At 42.4% G+C, this 26,960-nt stretch overlaps 1 protein-coding gene across 1 annotated transcript in view; it reads left to right on the forward strand.

The window, feature by feature from the left end:
• KATNAL2 (katanin catalytic subunit A1 like 2) overlaps positions 1-26,960 on the forward strand; it is a 95,990-nt gene that overhangs the window by 64,328 nt on the left and 4,702 nt on the right. Inside the window, exons 10-16 of the mRNA XM_060029003.1 lie at positions 542-605; positions 804-922; positions 6,387-6,478; positions 8,631-8,741; positions 24,143-24,305; positions 25,103-25,205; positions 25,718-26,060. Of these exons, the coding sequence (XP_059884986.1) occupies positions 542-605; positions 804-922; positions 6,387-6,478; positions 8,631-8,741; positions 24,143-24,305; positions 25,103-25,205; positions 25,718-25,857 (792 nt within the window). The 3' untranslated portion in view covers positions 25,858-26,060. The remainder of the gene's footprint in view (positions 1-541; positions 606-803; positions 923-6,386; positions 6,479-8,630; positions 8,742-24,142; positions 24,306-25,102; positions 25,206-25,717; positions 26,061-26,960) is intronic.

The following is a 26,960-nucleotide window of genomic DNA, read 5'->3' on the forward strand; positions in this document are numbered from 1 at the left end:
AAGTGACAAAAATTAAGCCATGCATCCTATCAAGTGTGAAGGTAAAATTGGGATAAGTAAGATATATATATGTATATGTATATATATATATATATATATAGAGAGAGAGAGAGAGAGAGAGAGAGAGAGAGAGAGGGAGAGAGAGAGGGAGAGAGAGAGGGAGGGAGAGAGAGAGAGAGGGAAGGAAAAAGCCAGCCTTAAAAAAAGGAAGGCCTGGGCTTCCCTGGTGGCACAGTGGTTGAGAGTCCGCCTGCCAATGCAGGGGACACGGGTTCGTGCCCTGGTCCGGGAAGATCCCACATGCCGCGGAGCGGCTGGGCCCGTGAGCCATGGCCGCTGAGCCTGCGCGTCTGGAGCCTGTGCTCCGCAACGGAAGAGGCCGCAACAGTGAGAGGCCCGCGTACCAGAAAAAAAAAAAAAAAAGGAGGGCTTGACGCAGAGTTGCATGTGTTTCACCCTAGCTCCCCTAGCTTGCCTGAGCTCAGGGCGCGCAGGCTGACGTACCGATACTAAACCTCATCCTTGTTCCTTGCTCCCATAGTACCCACAGCTGTTTACAGGAATCCTTTCCCCCTGGAAAGGACTGCTGCTCTACGGACCTCCAGGTAAAGGGCTTTCTGTTTTGGCCTTGGTATAAAGCGTGTGTGCAGAGGACGAGTTGCCCCGTCTGTCCTTACTTCAGGGCTGGGGCAGTGCTTGCTGAGTAACCACCTCCTGTTTTGCTTGTGTGACTGCCTTCTGTCTGCAGGCAGAGGAATGGAGCTCGAGGGCCGCTCATATATTTTACCCACATGTGATTCTAGGTACAGGAAAGACTTTGCTGGCCAAAGCTGTGGCTACGGAATGCAAAACAACCTTCTTTAATATTTCTGCATCTACCATCGTAAGCAAATGGAGAGGGGATTCAGAAAAGCTTGTTCGGGTAGGGATTCTTGATTTTGGTTTTTTAGAATAAGTTCTGGCAAAATACCGTGGTACAAAATGAGGTTATATCTTATTTGTTTTAAGTGATTTGTATGTTCAAATTTATCCTGGATCTTAATTACCAAAAACCTGGGAGGTAGATTGACTACTATGTGTGGCTATCAGTCATGCCCCTATCATCAAACATGATCTCCCTTCCTTTGGGAATTTGACCAACAGCCCTTTTGCAATTCATGCGACTTGGGAATAGAAGCTGGAAAAAAATGTCTCTGAAGTGGTCTATTATTTCTTCATTCAAGAAGCATTTATTATTAAGCATGTGCAGTATATTTAGTTAACATTTATTGAGAGGCTACTATGGTATGCTAGTCCCTATACTAGATACTCTAAGGAAGAATCAAGAAACTTAAAACTTAATTATTCTTTCAGGTCCTCTGAGCAACTTTCCTTTGCAGAGCCCATAGCCTGTAGGGATTTTTTTCTTCCCTTCAGAGATTGTTTCCATCTTTACAATATCTCATTCATAGTATATGGTATATTTTATATTATAAAATTTTACTATATCTTCCAGTCACCTTATGAGAACACTTGTTTTTTGATTTATGCCTCAGTGTAAGGTAGGTCCTGCTTAGAAATCCTGTTAAACTATTGCACTCTGTAGGATGACTGATAAGTAATCAATACAAAGTGGATAAATATGATATATTTCCTGAAAAGAAATTACTCTAAAATATTATGCTTAAATTACATTACTTTGGATAGACTTATTTTCGAAATATTGTTGCTTATTTGGAAGTGATAATAAAATATTTTTAAAGGATTGATTTACCTAAAATAACCTATTACTTATTACTTTGTGATTGTTCTCAAGTTACTTCAAGTGTGTAAGTTTTTATAAATTCTTATCACCCCTACCAGATTGTAATTCATGGAAATCTATGTTGACATCTTCTATTTCATTGTTCTTCATCTTGAGTCTAACTCAGTGCCAGACAGGGTTTAATTTTAGCTGCTTCTAAATTTATGGGTTCCATGTGATTCTAGTTAGCTAGATTTCCATTAGCTTAAATCCAACAAACTAGAATTCTTATCAGCCTGAAGACTTTTTAACATTCCATTTCTGCGTGATGAGGAACAACAAAACTTACAAGGTGCCCCCAGAATCAGTTTAGATTCATCTCCTGTTATGAAAAGTGGTGTTTTGAACTATGAGTACAAAACACTGCAAGGTGCTCGGAGGAAGATTCCCTGGACAAGACTCACCCAGGCAAAGAAGAAATTCAGATGTTTAATGAATATTCTGGGTTTTTTTTTTGTTTGTTTTGTTTTTGCGGTATGCGGGCCTCTCACTGCTGTGGCCTCTCCCGCTGCGGAGCACAGGCTCTGGACACGCAGGCCCAGTGGCCACGGCTCACGGGCCCAGCCACTCCGCGGAATGTGGGATCTTCCCGGACCGGGGCACGAACCCGTGTCCCCTGTATCAGCAGGCAGACTCTCAACCACTGTGCCACCAGGGAAGCCCTAATGAATATTCCTAACAAAGATTTAAACTAAATGGACTTTCTTGTTTAATGTTGAATAGCCAGAAAAGTCATTTAACTAGAATGCTCCATTCTGTGTGAGCATTTTATTTAACTCAAGTTCTCCTCTGCTTCAGTATTGTTTTGCTAGACTTCTAAGAGTTAGGAAATGATTCCGCCCCCAATTTTTTCCCCTTCCTTTACCATACATTTAAAAAGTAGCCTTTCAGGGACTTCCCTGGTGGCGCAGTGGTTAAGAATCCACCTGCCAATGCAGGGGACACAGGTTCAATCCCTGGCCCGGAAAGATCCCACATGCCACAGAGCCACTAAGCCCGTGCACCACAACTACTGAGCCTGTGCTCTGGAGCCTGCGAGCCACGACTGCTGAGCCTGTGTGCCACAACTACTGAAGCCCGCGCACCTAGAGCCCGTGCTCTGCAACAAGAGAAGCCACCGCAATTAGAAGCCCATGCATGGCAACGAAGAGGAGCCCCTGGAAGAGTAGCCCCCACTCGCCGCAACTAGAGAAAGCCAGAAAGCCAGAAGGCCCAGGTGCAGTAATGAAGAGCCAATGCAGCCAAAGAAAAAAAAGTAGTCTTTCTGAAAAAAATAGTAAAAAAGACCCCTGAGCCTTCTCCCTGGAGGAAACTACTACAATTGCTTTCCAGAACATTTATTTATATCTACATTAACATCAACAACTGTATCTCGATCTCCCTCCCTTTAAGATACAAGTAGGAACATAGCACACATACTCTTCTGTACCTTGTGGGTTTTTTCACACTTAACAATGTAACTTGGATATTGTTCCACACTATTATAGATAGACAGAACATGTTTTTAATATGTCTGCATGACACTTCATTGCATGGTTGTACCAAAACGTGTTTAACCAATCTTTTCTTAATACACATTTAGGTTGTTTCCAGTCTCTTGCTATTATGAAGAAAGCTACAGTGAAGAGTCTTTCTATACACGTGTCTTTGCATATAGTGTAGTGTAGGACAATTTCTTAGAAGTAGAGTTGCTGGGTCAGAAGGAAAGAAAACCACTGATTGCCAAATTCCCTGCCGACAGGGTTGCACCAGCTTACATGCCCATCAGTGGTGTGTGTGTTTGCTTCCTCACACCCTGGCCAACACCATGTAGTACCCAAATTTAAAAATCTTTGCCAGTCTGATAGTGAAAGTAATATTTAAGTGCTCAAACATGCATTTCTTTCATTCTGAATGAATTTGAGCATCTTTCTATAGGTTTAGAAGATATTCATATTTCTTATTTTCTATGAAATATTTTTTGGATATTAAAAAATAATTCAAAAGGAAAACAGGACTTCCCTGGTGGCGCAGTGGTTAAGAATCCGCCTGCTCATGCAGGGGACACGGGTTCGAGCCCTGGTCCGGGAAGATCCCATATGCTGCAGAGCAACTAAGCCCGTGAGCCACAACTACTGAGCCTGTGCTCTAGAGCTCATGATCCACAACTGCTGAGCCTGCATGCTGCAACTACTGAAGCCCGCGAGTCTAGAGCCCGTGCTCTGCAACAAGAGAAGTCACCGCAGGGAGAAGCCCTTGCACCACAACGAAGAGTAGCCCCCGCTCGCCACAACCAGAGAAAGCCCGCATGCAGCAACGAAGACCCAAAACAGCCAAAAATAAGTAAATAAATAAAGTAATTAATTAATTTTAAAAAAAAGGAAACCAGATAACTCTGCTAATGCTAATCTGGAAGGATCTTATCTTCTGTCCTTTCAGAAATTACTCTTATTTTCTGAGCTCCTGGAAAGAGCCTCACCTGGAAAACCTTGGTCATGCTGTCAAGATTCTTACAGCGAAGCTTTCAGATAAAGAAAGCCCTTCAAGGCCTTCCCCTAAATCAGAGACGCTTTCCTACCATTTGCTTCTCTTTCTATTCCAGTTAAAGAGTTATTTATAGGGAGCCCTTGGTTACGTTTCTCCCTCCCCTCCTAATGTTCATGTCTCTTAGGAGTGGATGCTATTGAGTAGCTGAGTGGTCTCTTTAGCAAATGGACACACCTGTTGCTGCTCACATCTTTCAACATTCCACCCTCCCCCAGTTGTGTGATTTAACTTCCTCCAAGAACTTCTGAAAATTTTAGACTAGTGCTTCCCAAGCACTTACCCAGGGTTCTATATATTCTCTGGCAGTGGAAGGGTAGTGGTGTGGTCCATGTGGAGACATAGGCTCCAGACGTGGTTCTCCTTCCAGCAGGATGTTTGGTCTTATCGAGGCTGTTGGTCTCTCTGCACTTCGGGGAGCTCCTTAAAAACGTGTAAAAGTGTTCTAATATGCCATTTTTCATTGGGTGGATTGCCGCTGTTGTAATCATCCTTAATACCAGGTATATTTGAGCTTTTCTTTTTGTGACAGGAAGACAAATTACCTGCTGCTAATGAGTTGGTCTCTGTTGTGTCTAAAAAACATTTGTGATGAGTGTCCCGGCATTGACACTGTTCTCTTAAGCTCACTGGGCTGAGCCAGAAATAGGATTCTGTGAAAGGAAAACACTTGCACATGAGCATGGAGGGACCACACACACACAAGCAGCAGTGAAGGTGAGGAGTTTCCCATTCAGTGACAGGGAGGCCTGTAAGGGACGACCTGCTGCTACTATGAAAACCACAATCTGGCCTTTTCTGAGCCCTTCCCCTCTTATTTATTCTGTGATGCTTTGCTAGTGCTAAGTGACACAGAGAATAAATCTCCTATGCCTATTAAAGAACATCTATTCTTTTCTAAATCTCTAATGCTTTCTCTGATCAACCAGGGAGGAATTGTATATGGTGCTCAAGAGATTAGTTTCAGGGTTTTTTAAAAAAAGGTATAGTTTTTTGTACTCTTTTCATCGCCACCACATCTCCCTTTAGAGCTCTCGATTTTGTTTTTATGGCTGTTCTTTTGCTGGTTGCTTTCCTGTCCTTACTCAGTCTATAATATTTTATTATGGAATGGAACATTTTATTCAATTGGGAATTGCCTTCAAGTACCTGAACCTACCAAACAGCAGTGTTGGGGACCCCGTGGAGTAATTTGGGGAGCAGAAAGGGCAAAATTCTTTGGCCTTGTTGCCCATGACTGGAACTCTACCCTTTCTCTGCAGTTCTTCCTTCTGAGAATAACCTTATTGTCTCTAAGTGGTAAGGGAAAAAAAATTATTAACTGATTTTACGTATTCCAAGGCTTTTGTGTCCATGTGGAACATGTTATTGGCAGGGGGTCTCAAGGGTTAACTAACAAATTAGCTAACTAACTAACAAAGTTCAGGAACTGAGTTTTATCTTAAGCTCTCCCATTTATGATTAGTAACTTTAAAAATATAAATTTATTTATTTTTATTTATTTAGTTTTGGCTGTGTTGGGTCTTCATTGCTGCGCGTGGGCTTTCTCTAGCTGTGGCGAGCGGGGGCTACTTTTCATTGCAGTGCGTGGGCTTCTCATTGCGGTAGCTTCGCTTGTGGCGGAGCATGGGCTCTAGGCGCATGGGCTTCAGTAGTTGTGGCATGCGGGCTCAGTAGTTGTGGCTCGTGGGCTTAAGAGCGCAGGCTCAGTAGCTGTGGCGCACGGGCTTAGTTGCTCCACGGCATGTGGGATCTTCCCGGACCAGGGATCGAACCTGTGTCCCCCTGCGTTGGCAGGTGGATTCTTAAGCACTGCGCCACCAGGGAAATCCTATGATTAATAACCTTGAGCTAACCACTTACTCTCTCTGGCTGTAATTTTACCAAGTGGTAAATGGAAATAATTGGACCATGGGGTAGTGCTAGGGAGAAGTAACTGTAATGATTATAAAGTTATTGTGAAATAACAAAGTGAAGCATAAATGCTTAATATTACAGCTATCCTAAGCTTTTAATCTCTGGGAGCATCTGAGAACTTTAAGTATATGAATTAACAAGTGGTTGCTTTTCTCCTACCCAGGTGTTATTTGAACTTGCCCGCTATCACGCCCCCTCCACCATCTTCCTGGACGAGCTGGAGTCAGTGATGAGTCAGAGAGGCACGGCTCCTGGGTAACAGACAGGGTTTTTTTGGTCATCACTGCTCCCCTCTCGTAAGTGTGTTTGACGGTCGGAAGCCCATCGACATTTACCAGCAGAATGAGCCTATTAATAAGCCCACAGATTTTCTGCAGACACACGGAAAGGTCTTTAAATTAGATCATGTTAACTGAATAGCTGATTTAAATAGTTTTTATAACCAGAGGAAATGTCATTCTCCCTTGCCCTTTCCCCACAGAGTGGATTTCAGGCCTGAAGATCACCCAGCCCCTGATCCCAGGCTGCCATAACCATCCTGCTGGCTCCAAATAGCCCCCCGTGAACACCTCTCCTGGAGCCAGAGGGGCTGCCTGGGGGGAACGGGGCTACCAAGGGCTAAGCCCTGAGAGGCAGCCCTGGACAAGGCGTGTGAGGCCAGGGAAGCCGCCACTTCTCTGTGACACCAGACTGTGGCTCAGCCGGACCGATTTTAAATATGTCACATATGTTATCTCTAAAGATTAAGTGTCCACTAATGTCCACAGCAGGCAGAACACATCTCAGACTGTAATGAGGTTGTGTGTGTGTGTGTGTGTATGTGTGTGTGTTTTAAGAACACCTTTCTGTCTTCATCAGAGGTGTTTTTCTTTGAAACTTTTTACTAAACTTGGTATCCCTGGCTTGAAAAAACAGCTCTCAGGGAAAACTCAACACAGCTGCATTTATTGATGGCTTCTAATGGTCTATCATCAAGGCAGAACTAATATTAATAAAAAGTAAACAATTATCTTGTTGGAAGTATAACTAGAATATAATTTATGAAATTTTACTTATTAAAAACCATTTTCCCAGCAGAGAAAAACAACCATCAAGATGCATCCAAGATGCATGGGATTCATGTCGTTGATTGAAATGCAACTGTTTCTATGGCTTCATGGGTGCTAGTCAGCCCCAGGCTAGGTGATCTGCCTCTCCAAAGGGGGCCTGGCGGGAACAGGCAGCTGCACGGGGGCCTGGCTGGGAGCCCACCAGGCCGCCCTAGTGGTCACTTCCTCTGCAATGCCCTGTGCTCCTGGCCTGCCTTACTGCAGTGACACTCGCCGTTACATGCACTCTGCCCATCTCCATCCCCAGGGCCCTCCACAGCTTTGATTGAGCTACTTTGGAAACTTCATCTACCAGCCTTGAGTGTGTCAGTTTCCTTGTCTGGAAGTTAAACACTAAAACGAGAGTCTTCAAAGGATAAAGGAATAAGGGCAGGTGGTCTGAAGACTTTGGGGGTCATGTTATGTTAAAAGAATAGTAATTATGTGTAAATGCTAGATAAATATATAACGATATTTATATTTCCTCTTAGATAGAAAGGGGCACAGTTCTTAAAAAACCCATAAGCCTAATTTGGGCTGCCACCATATACAGGCAGAGATGAGAAACTGAATGTTGTGTTGTGCTAGAAAGGCACTTTTTTTTCCTTTTAACTTGATCTACATGAGAGCCTGCTGGAGCTGGTCAGGACTTTGAGCCAGTTTTGATTGTGCACGTCCTATGGTGTAGTGACCTCTTTCTTGGCTGGAGGGTCTCAGCAGTGAGGGTGGTGGGAAAATCAGAGGATGAATTTGCACAGAAAACTGCCTCTATTCTGCTGTGCAAGGAAAGCCTAGTTTCCGTGTCCTTATCTTGTCTCTTATTAGAAGAGAATGAAATATTGTGTTGTGGTTCATCTCTTCTTGGACAGTTTATGTCCATACATTATATTAAAAGAAATAGTGTGTGTAAAGTACTTTCATGCCTGCTATATAAATGAAAAGGATTATTCTCAATGAAGCCATTTTTTAAAAGGGTAAATGATACGGCAGGTCGACACAGTGGGGCTGCCTTTCTTAATCTACTAGTGCCACTGTCTCCCCTTCGGTTATTTTCTGGTTCATTGTCAACCTTTGTTTTTCTTTTCAATATCATCATTATATTCATTTACTTCCTTTCTGTTACTGTTTGAAAGTAGTACCAATTGCTTCTTTTCTCCAACCCTGGGATGAGTAGCTCCTGAGAATGCGGCAGGGAAGGGGTTAGTTGTCAGAAGGGAACCCGGTCTGCCGTCACTGAGTCCTTGCTATGAGTGTCACTCTGGTCATGAAAGCAAAGACTCTGCCTCTTGGGAGCATCTCACCTTCTCGTCTTTCTCTAGGGGAGAGCACGAAGGAAGCCTGCGGATGAAGACTGAGTTACTGGTGCAGATGGATGGGCTGGCCCGCTCCGAGGATCTCGTGTTTGTCTTAGCAGCCTCCAACCTGCCATGGTAAGAGATCTAGAGAGTACATTCTGAATGCATTTTCATGAGCCACTGAGTACAGATGAAGATATTATACTGAGCACTTCAGGAAAAGTCCTCTTGTTTGGTTCCAGCCCTGGAAGATGAAGCTGAAGGCTTTCCTGGTCAAGTCCTCAATCCTTGCTACTTGTACCGTGAAAGAATCTGCCTGAACAGAAGGAACATAGGTCAGGGCTACCACTGACAATATTTAAAATGGAGACTCTGAGTTTAAAGCCAAGTTATTAAATGTGTTTAAGCAGGGGTTTGGCAGAGAACTGTAAAATGCTAAAATCTGCAGGACTCAAAGAATATTCCAGAAATAACATGTTTGGATTTTAACATGTTAAAATTAAACTTTAAGTTGGGAGGAAAATCTTTACCTTAATGTTGCGCAGTAAATAGGAAGCTAAATAATATCTAATTGAAAATATAATCTACTCTCAGAGTCTGTTATTCAGACTGTATCCCAGAGTAGTTTAAGACCAATTCTAGAAGCAGAATTGGGAAATAAGAGATGTTGACTAGAGAAAAATAATATCTACTTGGAGAGAATATTTTAAAAAATAATTATAATCCCTTTATAGTTACAAGAATATTTTCACATACCTTGTTTCTTTTGAGCTGCAGATAAGACAGGAGCCAGATAAGGAAATGCTGCTCTTGCCATTTGCAGAGTGGGTACCAAGGTCAAGGGAGGTCGGTCCACCCAAAGTCAACATCCTATGTGCGGCAGAGCTGGGACTCGTGACACTCTTCCCCTTCCCCCTACCTCGTCCATTTCTGTTTCTACATTCCAAGGTGAAAAGAGACACCCTTCTGCCCGTGCATGCTGATCATCTAGGCTCCCAGAGAAGTCGTCACTGGCAAGAGGTGATGATGTTCATGTGTAATCTGTTATTTTAACTATATTCATAATTTCAGCCCAGCTTCAACTCTTCTCAAATTTATAAGACTTTTCTAATGTGCTAAGGTGATCAGCATTTTACATTGTGAAGAGAGAGGTGTTTACACACAATGTTAAAGTTGAATCCACACAGAGAACCATCATTTAAATGTGGCGGTGAAGTCCTTTAGAGAAAGAATCTCCATTCCTTCACCTGTTTGAAAGAGGGTTGATCATAACCTCTTTACTTATGACCCAGGGGGACCGTGAGAGTCAGCTGAGGAGGGTGGGTGAAAACTGGACAGCTTCGTGCACGGCTCCGGGAAGGGCTGTGCCCCGCAGGGAGGAATAGAGAGCCCTTACCTCCCAGCGAAACCTGGGCTTAGCTGAGGAGGTTATAGTGCTGCTGCAGTTTCCCTGAGGTGATCAGTTGTTGGGAAACCTCACATAAAATGGTTCAGAGAGGAAAAACAAAAAGCTAGTAAGCAATCAAAAATAAAGAAGCCTAGAAGGGTTTTTCTGAAAGAATTGCCTCTCCTCATGTCAAATGGCAAATACATATGTGCTTTTGAGCTTGGATTCCTTGACATCACAGATTGCATCCTTTCAGCATATCTGGGAACCGGTAAGTCCTACCCATTCTTGAATGTCGCTGGGTTGAAAAAAAAAACTTTTTATGATGAAAAATTCTAGACAAACACTAAAGAGAAAAGAGCACAATGAACCCACCATTTTCTAGTTTCCATAACTAGCATCTTGCCCAATTGATTTAATCTATTGCTGCCTCCTCTCGTTTTGCCGCAACATTTTAAACTGTATCCTAGATTCTTATGTTATTTCTCACATATATATACTTCAGCATACATCTTTAAAAAAAATAAGGACATTTTCTTACATTATCACAGTGTCATTATCAACCCCAACAAAATTAACAGTAATTGCTTAGTATCCTCTAATACCCAGTTTATATTCAGATTTCCCATATTGTTCCAAAAATGTCTTTTTACAGTTGGTTTACTGAACTGGTAACCAAACAAGATTTGCATTTTGTAATTAGTTGTTCTCTTAAGTATCTTTTAATCTAGAACAGACTCCCTCTTTTTTTCCCCCACTTGCTATTGACTTGATTGCTAGGGAGGTTGTCCTGCAGAGTCTAAACTTTCTGGATGTGGCTCACTGTATGCTCATGGTAATACTTAGCTAGTTCTTCTTGCCCTTATAATTACTCTAGACTAAAAGTTAGATTGATTAGATTCGATTCAGGATTAATATAATTTTTTGCGACATACTTCATACATGATGCTGAGTACATCACATTGCATCACATGCAGAAGTATGTAGTGCCCTGTTGTCCCACCTGTGGTGGTACCAAGATTGATCAGTGGGTTCAGGTGTGTCAGCCAGGTTCCTCTGCTCTATAGTTCCCGTCAATGGTTGTAGCATCCATTGATGATCTTTGCCTGAATCATTTATTTCACTAGAGGTGTGATTCTATCATTCCTTCTGATTGATAGCTGGAATTATTCTCTACCGTAGAACTTTGCCCCATCCAATAGGGTTATTTGGTTACCCTGAAATGTAGTTCATACTTGAAAATCAGAATTCTTTCTCTTTGATTTTTAGAGTCATGAGTTGTGCCCTAGCAACCTCCAGTGGTAACCAATGAGTCAGTCTCCCTCCCTCCCTCCCTCCCTCTCTCTTTCTCTCTCTCTCTCTCTCTCTCTCTCACTATGATCTCATGACTTGTTTGGTATAACATCATTAGTTTTTTTTTACAACTTTATTGAGATATCGCTCACATACCATACAATTCACCATTTAATGTGTACAATTCATGGTTTTAGCTATATTTATATGATTATACAATCGTCACTACAATCAATTTTAGAATATTTTTCTTTACCCTGAAAAGACATCCTGTACCCATTAGCAGTCATCCCCATCTCCCACCCCCAGCACTAAGCAACCACTAATCTATTTTCTGTTTCTATAGATTTGCCTATTTTTATACCTCTGAGTGCAATTATTATGGTAACTCTATGTTTAATTGAGGAGCGACCAATCTGTTTTCCAAAGTGGCTGCACCATTTTACATTCTTACTAGCCATGGATGAAAGTTCCAGTTTCGTCACATCCTCATCAACACTTGATATTCTCTGTCGTTTTGATTATAGTCATCCTAGTGGATGAGCAGTGGTACCTCCTCTCTTTGATTTGCATTTCCATGATGACTAGTGATATTGAGCATCTTTTCGTGTACTTATTGGCCAATTGCATATCTTCTTTGGTGAAATATCTTTTCAAATCCTTTGTCCGTTTTTAAATTATTGAGTGATAAGATTTGTTTCGTCCTCTATCAGATTTGTAGATATTTTCTTCTGTTCTGTGGCCACTAGTCTGTCTTCCCTCCCTCCCTCCCTCCCTCTCTGAATTTTTTGTTCCTCTTTCTCCATGCCTTTGCTAAACTTCCCATGTCTGTCCCATTTCCCAAGCTCCGAGCCTTTCAGAAGACCCTGTAACTGGTTTTTCTAGAGCAGCGCTGTCTAATAGAAATATAATGTGAGGCACACATACTTAAAAAATGTCTAGTAGCCACATTAAAAATTATCAAAAGAAACAGATAATATGCAATTTTGATAACATGTTTTATTTAACCCAATATATCTAAAATACTATCATTTCCATATATAATCAATATAAAAATTATTGTGATATTTACATTCTTTTTTTCATACTAAATCTTTGAAATCCAGTGTACACTTTATACTTAGGGCATGCTTCAGTTTGGACTAGCCTTGCTTCAGGTGCCCAGTAGCCACATGTGGTCGGCAGCTACTCTACTGGACAGGGCAGATCAGAGACTGATTGTCAGCCCCCATGCTGCTGTGGCAGAGATTGATAACTGCCTCCCAATATTTTTTTTTTTTTTTTTTTTTTTGCGGTATGCGGGTCTCTCACTGTTGTGGCCTCTCCCATTGCGGAGCACAGGCTCCGGACACGCAGGCTCAGCGGCCATGGCTCACGGGCCCAGCCGCTCCGCAGCATGTGGGATCTTCCCGGACCGGGGCACGAACCCGTGTCCCCTGCATCGGTAGGCGGTCTCTCAACCACTGCGCCACCAGGGAAGCCCCTGCCTCCCAATATTTACTTCATCCTTCTACTTTCATAACAGAACCCCAACTTTTGGATTCTATTTCTTAGCTTCCCCTTCTGTTAGGTGTGGCAGGGCCAAGCTTCTTTGTCATTTGCACAAGGTGACCCAGGCTCAATTTGATATTCTGCTCCAGACCTGGAATCAGCCATTGATTCACAGAGCCCTGGTTCCCTTTAATGGGAAATATATTTAGAGATCACAGTCTCACAGTTATGGGTGTTCCTTGCTACTGGATTATCATTTCTTCCTGGCCTTTTGATTGGGCAGAGCTAGGAAATACATACCTAGTTTTAAAAAGAGGCAAATGATGAGTTCATACTAATATTTACCACTCAAATTTAAGATTACAAGGTTTTTAAATTATTTGATTTTATATTTGTGTCTTTTCTCTAATTGTGAACATTTTAGTTCTTAACAACATTAATATAATTGTTATTCACTTTATCCTAATATGTAGATATATTTTATATTTGTGACTATAACAGAATTTTCAGTAATAATACCAAACCTATCATAACAGTAACATTTTGATGAAGAAAATGGTACAGACATGGCATAACTAAGATGGAAGAGCTAATTCTGGATTTTTCATCTTCAGCACTCTTGACATTTGGGGCCAGAGAATTCTTTGCTGTGGGGCCTCCTGTGCGCTGTACCATGCTGAGCAGCATCCTTGGTCTCTCCCCACTAGATGCTGGTAGCATCACCCCCCGTTGTGACCGCCAAATAGGTCTCCAGACATTGCCACATGTTCCCCAGGGAGGGGGGCAAAATTACCCCCGGCTGAGGCTCACTGGACTAATGGAAGGAATGACAGACATTATTTAGAAAGACATTATTTAGAGACAGACTGTCACATCCTCCACAAATAAACTGTCAAGTTTTTTTTAAGAACTCCATAAAATAACTGAACTTGGTTTACTTACACAAAAAGCGGCATATTATAGAAATTGTTCTGTATTTTTATTTTTTCCATAACAAAATGTTCTGGAGATCTTTCCAAATAAGTACAGAAAGTTCTCCCTCCTTCCTTTTGTAGCTGTATTCCATCTTGTTCATATGATAATCTACCCCAGTCACCTACTGATGGGCATTTGGGCTGTTGCTACTCTTTTGCTCTTATAAGTAATGTTGCAGTGAGTAATGGTGTGCATGTATCACTTTGCGTGTTTGCCAGTGTATCTTTGGGGAAGGTTCCTGGAAGTAGAGTTGCTGGGTCAAAGGGTTAATGTGCATGAAATTATAGTAGAGATTTGCCAAATTTCCCTCCATAGAGGTTGTACATTTTGTATTCCCACCAGGGTCCTGCTTTCATTACTTAACATTATAGTAAGAACATTTCCAACGTCATTAAATAATCCTTGAAAATTGGATTTTGTAATGGCTGCCCAAAATTCCCACATGTGAATATACCACAATTTAGTTAATCATTCCTTTCCTGTTGAACATAAATGATGCTCCCAACTTTCTCTATTATAAATAACACTGAAATGAACTTCCTTGAATAAAAATCTTTGACCAACATCTAGTTATTTCTTGAGTACAGATTTCTGGAAGTAGGATTGCTGTATGAAAGGGCATAGTTTTTATTTTTAAGTATTTTGCTACATACTGTCCAAGTCCTTAAATTAGGAAATAGTATATTTTTATCAAGAGTATTGGGACCAAAAAAAAAAAAAAAGAGTATTGGGACAGACTTTTATTTTGGCTTCAGGGTCTTAGATGAGGGAATAAACTTATCTGATTCAAGCAATCTATGCTTGTTGGGGAAATAACTAAATTATACCAAACTATGTAAAAATCCAGTCGTAAAATCCCCAAAGAAATTCTTTATGGTTGGTTAGTGGTATTTCTTATCTACAGCATCTTCCAAGGCATTAGGCTATCACCTATTGCTTGTTAACTTATCACTTTCCCTAGACAAATCTGTTCTGTCTCAAAGGGCTAGTCATTTTCTCCCTTCTCAGCAGTGAGGTGGCGTGCAGCATCTTGGTTTATTCAGTGCTTCTCCTCTGAGGACCTCTTTCCTTGATCTATAGCATCACAGAAAGGACAAGAAGGAAGCAAGAAATAACAGCTCATCTGTGTCATTTGATGTGTAAATTAGCAATGAGAAGAATAACGAATGTTGCATATTTAATATTACCACTTAAAGTAATAGCCATGGAAGAAATGTTTAACAAGCACAGTTAGTATTGTTGAGTATTCACAAACTCAGGCCTAGGAGTACAGAGGGAAACAAAATACTGAACAGGGCTATTAAGGCAAATGCCATCTTTAGATGTCTACTAAACTTGATGATAGTTTGTACAAAGAAGGTATAAAAATTGTATGTGTGAAGCGTGTTGAAACTCATCTTTTCCTTGTTATTTGCAAAAGGGCTAGACATTTCACTATCCCTTTTAAAAATCATCCACCTAGTATGACCACACTCTGGATTTAAAAAAAAAAAAATCTTAATATGTAAAGAAAGCATAAGATCCTAGAGCTTCTGGCACTGGGAATGTGGAAGAATGTACCCATGTAAACTGACTTCTTCCCATATGGGCTCTCTCCTGTCTGGCATGAGATTCCTATAGACGTGTATACATGTGATTGAAGGGGTCAGCAGACATAACCCTGGGTTTTTCCGCAGTAGCTCCATGTGTCTCCTGGGCTCTAGGGAGAAGCTGTGCTCTCTGAGGTCCTACCTTTTGGCCTCGTGCCTTGACTATCATTACCCTCTAGATCAACATTTCTCCAAGAATGGTTCCCCACAGGTCTTTATCCAAAAAATGGGATCTAGTGGGATCTAATTTAACTCAGAGATACTGAGTTACAGTTCAACTGATTTCCACCCTGGCAGGAGTTCGCAGTGCCTTTAAGATGCTATTGTGTGTTGTGACTCTCCAAGAAAAGCTATGAGAAAGCAGTACATTCCATATTTATTTGACCCCAGAATCCCTTCCTTAAGGAGCATCTCATAAGACCAATGTTCTATTTGAACACCTTTCAGGAAACAGTGGTTTGCATTAACTCACTCTGATCTGATAGTTGCATCTTTCATTGCAATAGCATTCAATCATGCTTTCAGGCTTTTAAAATCTTTTATCATTTTAAAAAAGGGACAACAGGCCCCAAATGAAGTCACTTGTTCTAAGCCCACATCATCAAACTGAGACTCAATACTTAACCTAATAGCAGTTTCAGCCTCTCCCAGGAATGTAATCTTAACCAGTCAGTCTGGAATTACCTGGTCACTACTAGTGAGGTAATCCACTGGATAGACTCTGCTGTTCCCCAAAAGAAGGTGACCTTACCCAAAACAATCCACTCTTTGCTCATAACTTTCTTGTTGCATCTCCTTCTGCCCATAAAACATTTTCCATTTTGTACGTGTCTTCAGAGCTCCTTTCTATTTGCTAGATGGGATGCTCCTGGATTCCTGAATCGTTGAACAAAGCCAATTAGATCTTTAAATTTACTCATTTGAATTTTGTTTTTTAGCAATAGTATGTCCGTGCCTACCAGTGGTCAAATTGCTTTGCTTGAAATTGCTTCTCTCCATACAAAGCTTCACTAACCTGTGCAATGATACCAAGTTCATGACCCTCCGTATGTGGTTGATGGGTGATTCTGACACAACCAGGAAAAAAGTGTGTGGTGCAGGATTTGGTAGGTGCAGCGGGGCAGGCCCAGGACTGACTGGGCAGGAGGTTACTAGGAGTAACCTTGCCCTTGCGCCATTCACACCTTCTCAGTTTTTTGGTTTCATCAGACATAAACTGAGTGCAGCCTGGCCTGCTGTGGCATTACTTTATCTTAACAGGGTGCAGGTTGACATGTGAACTGTAATTCTAAAACCAAATTTTAAAAAGTATAAAATTAACCATTTTACAGAAAATTTGAGAATCAGGGAAAAACTACTCATAGTTTCTCCACTGTGACGTAAGTATCATCATCTCTGTATACACCCTGATGGTGAAGATGGCTTGGTTATTTGCTATCATTTGTTGCCTTTGTATCCTTCTGTGGTAATGTTTTTCCCCAAGAGGGAAATCATTTTCACCATTTTGGCTATTTAGAAAAATAATACATGTTCATTATAAAAGTCATATTTTATATGCTTTGGGGTTGCTTGAAAGTGCACAGTCCCCTATAACTGTACACACAGACACCACCCCACGCCCCACACACAGAAACAAAAATGTGAACGTTCATGGATACGTATTATTTTGTTCTATGGCCTGTTTTTTTCTTTCACTTAATACATTGTGGACAACTTTGAAAATCTACCTAATTCCATATAGAATCCCACGTATGGGTGGGCCTTAATTTATTTGACTTTTCTTTTTCTTGAGAGTTTTAATATGGCACCAGCGCATTGGACCAAGCTCCTTCCACCACGACTCCCAGCACAGACACTCTGTGGGGGGCAGTTTTCCCTCTGACGTTTAGCTGGGGTAGGGCAGGTATTATCAAAAAGGCTTTGTGTCCTGGTGGGCCTGCTCTTCCCAGCCGTTTGTTAGAGAGAATGAGCTTTTCTTGAGGCTTCTGTCTGTGCCTGTTAGCAGTTTGTCAGTGGGCTTCTCCAGCGCCCCGTGTGGGAGGTCTGAGGGAGGCAAAACAGAAACCTGAGAACACTGCCCTGTCGTTCCTCATGTCCCCCACTCCCTAGCCCCTCGTCCTCCTTCTTTCCAGCGTCTTCCTATGTTTAGAAGCTGTATTACATGCAATGAATTTTAGTAGTAGTGTGTGGACTAGAGAAGGATGGGCTACTCCATCTTGGCCAGAAGCGAGTCTCTCTCTTATTTTTGATTCCCTCTTTTATCATTTTATACATCTTAAACACAATTATTTTATCATCTGTATCAGTGGAGTTTAATTCTGTTCTTAGTTTCTTCTTCAGACTCTCATTCTTGGTGGTTCGTTATATGTTTCAGAATTTGGGATGGTGAGCTTACATTTAGTGAGGGGAACTCTATCTGTGAGAGTCTTACACGTGTCCTTTCACAGAAAATTTATGTCTGACAGGCTTTGGACAACTGTAAGCTAATTTCTTAGCATAGGGTTTCTTCATCCATGCCAGTGAGGGTAGGTCGGATTCTGAATTATCAGTGAAGACTTTTTCCCACCCCAAAGTATAAGACAGATTCCCTTGGTTCTTTCCATTGCTAGTGGGGATATTTTTCTAACCCATCCTTTCATAGAGGATGTGCCACCTGGTTTTTTGTTTTACGTGATGGGCCTTGTTTCTACCTACCATCTTGAATGGGCCCAAGGCCTTCTATGCTATGCCACAGGTAGACTTTAAAATCCAAACTTTTTTTTGTAACTAAGAGGCAGACACTCAGCCACAGCTTCAATTTCAGCTGCCCAGTCTTGATGTTTGGCTTCCTCTTCATTTTTAGGGCTTGAGAATTTTGCTGCTTCTTGTGGACTCATTTGTTGTGTATACCAAAAGTGATTCCTTCCTATAATTCACCGAGCTTTTAAAGTGGCTTTATAACAAGAGATTTCTGAATATCTAGTTCATCATTTTGCTGGAAAAAGAAGATTCCCATTTCTTCTCTCAATTATTGGTCATACATTTTCTGGCAAGAGTAATAGGAATATATCTCCTTGTTGGTATTCTAGTAACTTGAAGTAATTGTCATTCTTTATTATAAATATGTGATGCTCTTACCCTAACATCAGTAGGACATAGACTGAACTGATGGCTCTCCTGTTGGATCCCCTTGTCTCTTGCTTGTGAGCTCACTCTTCAGAATGAGAAGTGCAGTCTCTGGAGATGAGAGGCCCCCTATGGAAACTACATCTTTCACCTCATCTTCAAAAGCACTGCCCAGCCAAGTGAGCTGAATCATCATTTCCATGTTGTTTTTTTTTTTAACTAAAGATGAAAATAGAATGCTTTATTCCTAAGTTGATGCTTGTTTTCTCTGTTAATTCGAACTAATGATGCTTATAAAATGCTAATTTTCAACAAAGCAGATTTACCTTCGTAAATAAAGACTGGGCTTTAAGGAAGCAGATCACTTACATGAAGCCAGTAGCCCTGAACTGAAAGTTTATTCATTCACTCAAGTAGTATCTATTGAGTACCTACTGTGAGTATTCTGCATGATGGAAGGAGGGGGAACCCAAGATATATGGTCCATGATCCTTGGCCTCTAGAGGCTGGCTATCTGATGGGACAATGGATGAGATATAAACGCAAATCACTAAGAAGTGAGGATACAGCCAGCCACGTGGCTGGTACAGACAATAAGTAGAATAAAATTATATCGGGAAGAGGCCATTTCTGATTAAAGATATTTAGAAGAAAAGGGGGTAGAGAGCACTTGCACTGGACCTGTGAAAAGGACCTGGCTCTTGGTAGACCAACTGGAAGTTCCAAGTAAAGAAAATGACCTGAGTACATGCTCAACTAGGATGGCAAAATGTAGATTCAGATAACGGCCGACAGAGCAGTTTGGCCCAAGTGGGAAGTGTAGGTAGGAGTCAACTTACACAGAGCTCAGTGCAGGAGACAAAGTAAACTTGAGTGCTTTATTCATTGACTCCCTGTCATCTACCAAAGAATACAATTCCTGAATCTGCTTCTCAAAGATTGCCACGATCTCTGACTTCACGTTGGTTAGGGACATACTGCAAAGACTTTGCCTACAAAACTGAAGGATCCTTTTCTCTTGTCACACTGAGATGATTTGAACTTAATGTTTTCACTATGGAATGAACACACTAGAATTATGTTTGATTTCCAAATTCTGTAAAATTTGGAATGATCATTATCCCAGGAACAACATGGTTTAACAGAGGAGACAGGCCAGGGGCTGAGGAAGGGCCCCGAAGATTTGGCGTGGGAGCCCAGGTGCTCAGGTGCAAGGCCGCGTGGCCCATGCAAGCTGTCTAGGTGACCAGTGGGTGCTGCCACCTTGTATATAGCAGCGGGCACCGGTCCAGTGGCCAGGCTGTGAGGTCTGTGAGCCGTCACTGTGTCACAGTCACTCTTGCTGGTTGCTTTTGACCTTCGAGGTGATGGAAGTACCAAATGACCAAGATGAAGGAGATGTGAGAACAGAATAACTTGGGTGTGAAAATCAAAATGTAGCAGCTAAAGGGAGTGTTTTCTGGTTGCCGCAGGTTAAATTTTTTCACATAAATATATTGGCATAAAGAATGATTCCTGGGTAAATTCCATTTGTCCTTTGTTTCCTCCCTTGTATGATTATAATTATTGATGTCATTAAAAGTGCATTAATCAGGCCTGGCTGTCAGAGAGTTGCACTTATTTTGTGCCTACAAGCAGTTTTGAGGTAAATCTCTTGCTTTAGGGCATTAGCTGATCAATACAGTCATCTATAGTGAGGGATTGTTTTCCCACCTCCCTCTGCCTGCCTGCATTTTCCTAGGGCATTTGGGGATCTGGTCTTCCTTTCAATAAGCAGTCCCCCTGGCTGGGATGAAGAGACCAGAGGTGCTCCCACCAAAGAGCCTTCCTTCTGCAGCCCCTGCCCTTTCAGGAGGGGCAGCTGGTCCAAGGAAAGGCCTTGGGGGAAATACGGCAACTGCTCATCAACCCAGCACTGCCATTCCCCCAGCTTATTCTCTCTTCCTTCCTGGTTTTAGCTGCAGGTTCCCAAGCCTTATTTCATTTTTAAAGTTTACAGGACCAACATTCCTGCAGTCCAAGGCCCAAACCTCCCAGTTATTGCCTATTATTTACATTGAAGTAAGGAGTTTGTCATATTCACTTCTGTGTATCGGAGACTCAGCAGTGACAATACACTTGGCGGGTGGGCAATGTTGCTGGACCAAATTCCTAAATGTGAGTCTAATGGTGTCTCTTCTCTATATCTCCCTGACCCCCCTCCTTTCGTCCCCCCTCACTCACCTCCTCCTGCCACTAATCGAGGCCCATCTCTCTGCTAACTGTCTAAAACAGCTCTGGATTTACTCAGACATACCAGGTATTCAGTCAAGTTTATCTTCTTGGAGGCACATCTTCCAGAACCTTCTCTCCTTCTCCAAAATGAGCGGATTGTCCTCTGCACCCTAGGCACCCCCTGCATCATCCTGGAGGTTTCCTTCTCTCTCTGTGTCAGACCCTCCGTTTCTTGGAGCCCATGTGGCCCTTTGGTTTGGTTTCTCCCTCCCTTTGGTCCTCCAGTACTTTCCCGATAAAGGGTACATGGGAGGTAATATTTTTTAGGCTCTGCATATTGAAAATGTCTTTATTCTATCCTCCCACTTAATTGATGGTTTGATCAAGATACAGATTTCTACACTGGAAATTATTTTTCCTGGACTTCCCTGGTGGCACAGTGCTTAAGAATGCACCTGCCAATGCAGGGGACACAGGTTCGATCCCTGGTCCAGGAAGATCCCACGTGCCACGGACCAACTAAGCCCGTGCGCCACAACTACTGAGCCTGCGCTCTAGAGCCCATGAGCCACAACTACTGAGCCTGCGTGTCACAACTACTGAAGCCTGTGTGCCCTAGAGCCTGCACACTGCAACTACTGAGCCCACGTGCCACAACTGCTGAAGCCCGCGTGCTCAGAGCCCATGCTTTGCAACAAGAGAAGCCACTGCAATAAGAAGCCTGCACACTGCAATGAAGAATAGCCCCTGCTCACCGCAACTAGAGAAGCCCACGCGCAGCAACAGAGACCCAATGCAGCCAAAAATAAAGTTACAAAAAATTATTTTTCCTCAGAATTTTGAAGGCATTGCTCTATTTTCTTTCTTTCTTTTTTTTTTTTTTGCTCTATTTTCTTTTAATATCTCACATTGATGATGAGAAATCTTACTCTCCATTCATTGGATGCAACCTGTTTTTCCTCTCTGGAAGCTTTTATGATCCTTTGTTCGTTCTCAGGGTTCTGAGATTTCACCGTGATGTGACTTGGGGTCTCCCTGCTGTTACTGTGCTAGTATCAGGCCAGTTACTGAGGCACAGTCTCCAGAGTCTCACTGTTCAGGTTCAAGTTCAGGGCCACCATTCACTAGCCTTGACTTCAGGCAAGCTACTCGACCTCTATGCCTCAGTTTCCTCATCTTAAACAAAGATATTACCTACCTCATAGGTAGGTTCTGAGAATTAATTAATATCTGAAAAATGCTTGAGACAGTACCTGCCACCTGGTGAGTGCTATTTAAGCACTAGCTTTTATTAATATTTCAAACATAAAAAATAATTTCCTAGAGCTCTGCAAAGTTCCCTCAACCCTGTGTCTGGAATATAAATGTTGGCCCTGAGAGGGGGCGTGGTTGTGCAGGTGGCTTTCTCTGCTGAGATGAATTTCAACAGGGTGAAGCTGATAAAGAACAAAGCAAATACAAAAAAGAAATAGGTACTTTTTATTGCCGGGAAAGCAGCCCTGGAGTGGATTCTCAGCTCAGGACGGGAGGAATAATAGGTAAAGAAAAGACACAATCTTTTAAGAAACCTGGTTGCTCCAGTTTAGGATTCAGATATGCTCCCTGGAAGGGTATTTTCATGTTTTCGATTTAAAAGGAAATATCATGACATAGATTCAGAATAAGAAAAAAGGGAGGGTGCTTTGGAAATTCTCGGTATCTTTATGAGTGAGAAAATCCGGTGATGATGCTTTTCATTGTTACTCTTTATTATCGGCTAAGCCAGACCAACACACAGGCATTTCCTAATTTCTGTGCTAGAAAATCAAAGAGATATTTCCCTCCCATCTAGGAGCTTGAAATTTTAACATAAAAAGGGTTCACAAACTCACACTCAAAAATGATCTGTTTTTAATAGGAATGGTAACTCAAGGTAACCAAAGAGCCCCAGTTAATGAGGGAAAGCTCTACTTTACATAATAATTCTACATAATCATTTGGAATGGAAAAAAGTTTTAAATCACCATTTTGCACCACTCTCATGAAACAGTTGATTCAAAGATCATCAACAGATGCTAAAACCACTAGTTGAAAGGGATGGGGAAAGGGGTGTTCACATGGTGCTAAAGTACTGTATGTAGAATATTTACTCCTTACAAAGAGATGCCTGAGAGATCGTCCAGTGAAGAGAGCTGTGGTCACCAGATGATCTCAGTAATTAAACATCCCATCACTAGCAGTGAGGCACACCAACATTGGATTCCAATGTAATGAATGCGAAAACATATTATCTGTGAAATATACTTGCCAAAAATGTTCATCCTGATTCTGATTAAGCTTTGAGGTCTAACTTCCATCTTGGAGGACAGGGGATACAGAAACCAGTTACCTGATACCATGAGGAAAACATCAGACGAATCCAGAATGTGGGACATCGTACAACTAGCCTTACCTATTCAAAAAGGGGCCAAGGCAAGGAGACTGCTTTGGATTACAAGAGATTTAAGAGACATAATCATATGTAGTGCATAATCCTTGATTGAATGTTGGTTGGGAAAACTGTAAAACATATTTTGGGGGTGATTGGAGAGATTTTACTATGGAATGGGCATTAGACATATTATTCAATCTGTGTTAATTCTGTTAGTGTCATAATGGTATTATATAAGGAAATGTCCCTTTTTTGGGAAATGCATACTGAAGCATTGGGGGGTGGGGTTTCATGATGTAATTTACATTGAAATAATTTAACAAGAATAGATAAATGCGTATGAAGCAGATACGGCAAAATGTTAACTGTTGTTGAATCAAGATGGTAGGTATGTGGATATTTGTTGTTTTATTCTACTTTCCTATTTGCTTGAAATTTTTATATTAAGAAATATAAGGAAATGGCTTGCAGATGCAAAGTGCATAAACCTGGCCTGACAGTGTTTTGGGAGGCCAGGAATGAGTGTTTCAAAGGGCCACATTTGCACTGGGCGCCCAGGAAGGAGCATTCGCACTTTACTTCACCAGAGCAATGGAGTGAGATAGTCATTCACTCCAGAATATATGAGAGTTTTTGAAGAATTAGCATACTTCCCAGAGTGCCCAAGTTATGTCAGGAATAATGTACTTGTTGGCAGGGTCGGGTTGAATAATTGATGTTACAACTGCAGTGGGAATGCTCACGTTTGGTTGGTGTTAGCTGGATTTATTCCCCCTCAAATTAAGTCACCTAAAACTACCTCCTTCACATGAGGTGTCTGGGGGATGTATATTTCTTTTCTTTTTCTTCCTTCCTCCCTCCCTCCCTCCCTATCTCTTTCTTTTTTTCTTCTTTTTAACCATTTGTTTCTCCCAAACAACATGAAGTAATGGTCCTACCCACTCAGACTTAGATGTAGAGTAACAGTTAAGATGCAGGATTGGTTCCTGCTAAATTTGTTCTTCAAATATAGTTGTTGCTTAAGAAGTGAGTTACTGCTCTAACCAGTTCCTGTGTTTTGGACGTGACTCAGGGACCTAGACTGTGCCATGTTGCGGCGCCTGGAGAAGAGGATTCTGGTGGACCTCCCAAGCCAGGAGGCCAGGCAGGCCATGATCCACCACTGGCTGCCGCCCGTGAGCAGGAGCTGTGCCCTGGAGCTGCGCGCGGAGCTGGACTACAGCCTGCTGAGCAGGGTGAGCTGCCTGGGGAGGCGCCTAGGCCCAGGGGCCGCCCTGTGACCGTCTTCTCAGCTGTTCGGAGCCTCGAGTCACTTAGAAAAGATCCAAGCTGCCCCAACAAGTGCAACGGGCCTTTCCTTCATGAAAGACCAAGCTCTTTGTCCCTTGGGAACATTCAAGCAGAGATGTGATAAAGTGGAATAGGGTTTAGACTCAGAGGACCTACGGTCAGATTCTGGCCCTGCCACTTATTAACTGTGTGCCATCAAGGAAGTCACTTCCTCTCTGAGCCTCAGCTTCTTCATCTGTAAAATGGGTAACAGGCCATAGAGGATTGCTGTGATGATTAAATGCAAGTCTTTCACAAAAGGAAAAGCATGTTACCCCCATGCCCACTGGTGTCATTGCCTCCTTGAGAGGACACTTGAATGTGATGTTCTCTGAGGTTCCTTAAAGGCAGGTTATAATCCTATTTACAAGAACAGAAGTGTCTACCAAATTTTGCCATCCTTGAATTTGGGCACAAGGGCCCCATTAGGCTGGCTTGGGTGGACCAGTCGTCACCAGCATCTCACCACCTACGTTTGGATGGTGTTAGGAAGTTGTTTGTGGCCCAGATCCTTAGGTTATCCAAACACATTAGCAGCCTCTCTCACCCTAAACACTATTTATCTGGGAATCTTTATATAGTGTCCATGGGTGACGGATACAGAATCCAAACAGGGGCTCTGACCCCCTGTCCTGCCTGTAAGAATGTAACCACCACCAGCATTCTGCCTGCTGCCTAATGGCTGGGTTTGCGGCTGTTTCAGGAGATGGAGGGCTACTCGGGCTCGGACATCAAGCTAGTCTGCAGGGAAGCAGCCATGCGGCCTGTGAGGAAGATCTTCAATGCCCTTGAAAATCAGCAGTCAGGTATGGTGAGGATGACAGCCAAGGTGCTCTGGGAGAGAAATTTGTTTTAAAAATTGGTCTTTCACCAGCAGGTGGCACCTTGCCCCTGTTCTCTGTGGCTTGTTACACTGGCACTCATTCTTTGGTCAAAAATCCTCCTTCTGCACCCAACTCCTTCCTCCTCTGCTGTTCTGTTTCGGATCAACTTTGCCCCCGGATGATAAACTCCTTAGGGCTCGGGCTTTTATTGCCCTGGCACACTATGTTGGGCTGGATCCATTTGTGGCACTATATAAATATTAAATAACACTTTATAATGATACATTTAAGTCACATTTTGTGTATGGGCTTCAGGGGCTGAGTTGCACATTAAAGACTTTTTTCCCCAGCCCTCTTTAGTCTTGCCTGTTGCTGCCTTAACCATTAAGAATGCTGCATTGTGCATTGTCTTGAAAGAAGGTCTATTAATGTTTCAAGAGCATTGATCACCATTAGGTAGACTGTTGTGCTGTTCCTCTTGTGTTTTTATCTAGAGAGCAGCAGTTTACCTGGGATCCAGCTGGATACAGTGACCACTGCTGACTTTTTGGATGTGCTGGCCCACACCAAGCCTTCAGCAAAAAATCTGACTCAGAGATACTCAGCCTGGCAAAGTGAATTCGAGTCTGTGTGAAATCACATTTACCCTGACTTGGCCACAAAGACAACTACAGAGGCCTCCTCATTAATTAGTGTAAGTGAAAGAAGAATATTATGCTTGGAATAGAAAACAGAAAATTATTCTTGAAGACTGGATTAATTTGGACAACTGTACCATTTTGGAAATATATATTTTCATGGTCGATGTCAGCAAAATATTGAAGATTCCAATTACAGGTATGTGTGCTATGAGGTCTTGCAACGGAGACTTTTCTCACGAGATCCCATAAAATTTAGATGAATGATTTCTTGTAGTGTTCCTCATTTGTGAACTGGCATTTTCATTTTTTTTTTTTTAAAGATGTTGGGGGTAGGAGTTTATTATTTTTGCTGTGTTGAGTCTTCATTTCTGTGCGAGGGCTTTCTCTAGTTGTGGCAAGCGGAGGCCACTCTTCATAGTGGTGCATGGGCCTCTTACTATTGCAGCCTTTTTTCTTAATTAATTAATTAATTTTTGGCTGTGTTGGGTCTTCGTTTCTGTGCGAGGGCTTTCTCCAGTTGCGGCAAGCGGGGGCCACTCTTCATCACGGTGCATGGGCCTCTTACTATTGGGGCCTCTCTTGTCGCGAAGCACAGGCTCCAGACGCGTAGGCTCAGTAGTTGTGGCTCACGGGCCTAGTTGCTCCGCGGCATGTGGGATCCTCCCAGACCAGGGCTCGAACCCGTGTCCCCTGCATTAGCTGGCAGATTCTCAACCACTGCGATACCAGGGAAGCCCTGGCATTTTCATTTTGAAAAAGATGTGGTAAGGAAAGTTGTGTTGGGATGCAGAGGGTGGTTCTAAGTTGGGGAGCCAATCAGAAGCTAAGCTTGACAGACCATCTGACAGCTGACAGTTCAAGGGTGGATAAGGGTGGGAGCAAGGAAGAGAAGCAGCATCTGCTTCTCTTGACAATATTCTGAATCTCATCTGCTCTCCCTGATTCTGACTCCAGTCAGTTTTATCAGCAGAGCAAACCCCTACCAGACTAGCCCCACTCAGGAATATCACTGGCCCATCTCTGGAGATGAGCTAATAGCAGTGGTAACAAGCACCCCACTATTACTACCTACCAGTTGCAGTGTTTTGAGTTCTGG

This window comes from Delphinus delphis, chromosome 13, assembly GCF_949987515.2.
Source record: "Delphinus delphis chromosome 13, mDelDel1.2, whole genome shotgun sequence".
Taxonomy (NCBI): Eukaryota; Metazoa; Chordata; class Mammalia; order Artiodactyla; family Delphinidae; genus Delphinus; species Delphinus delphis.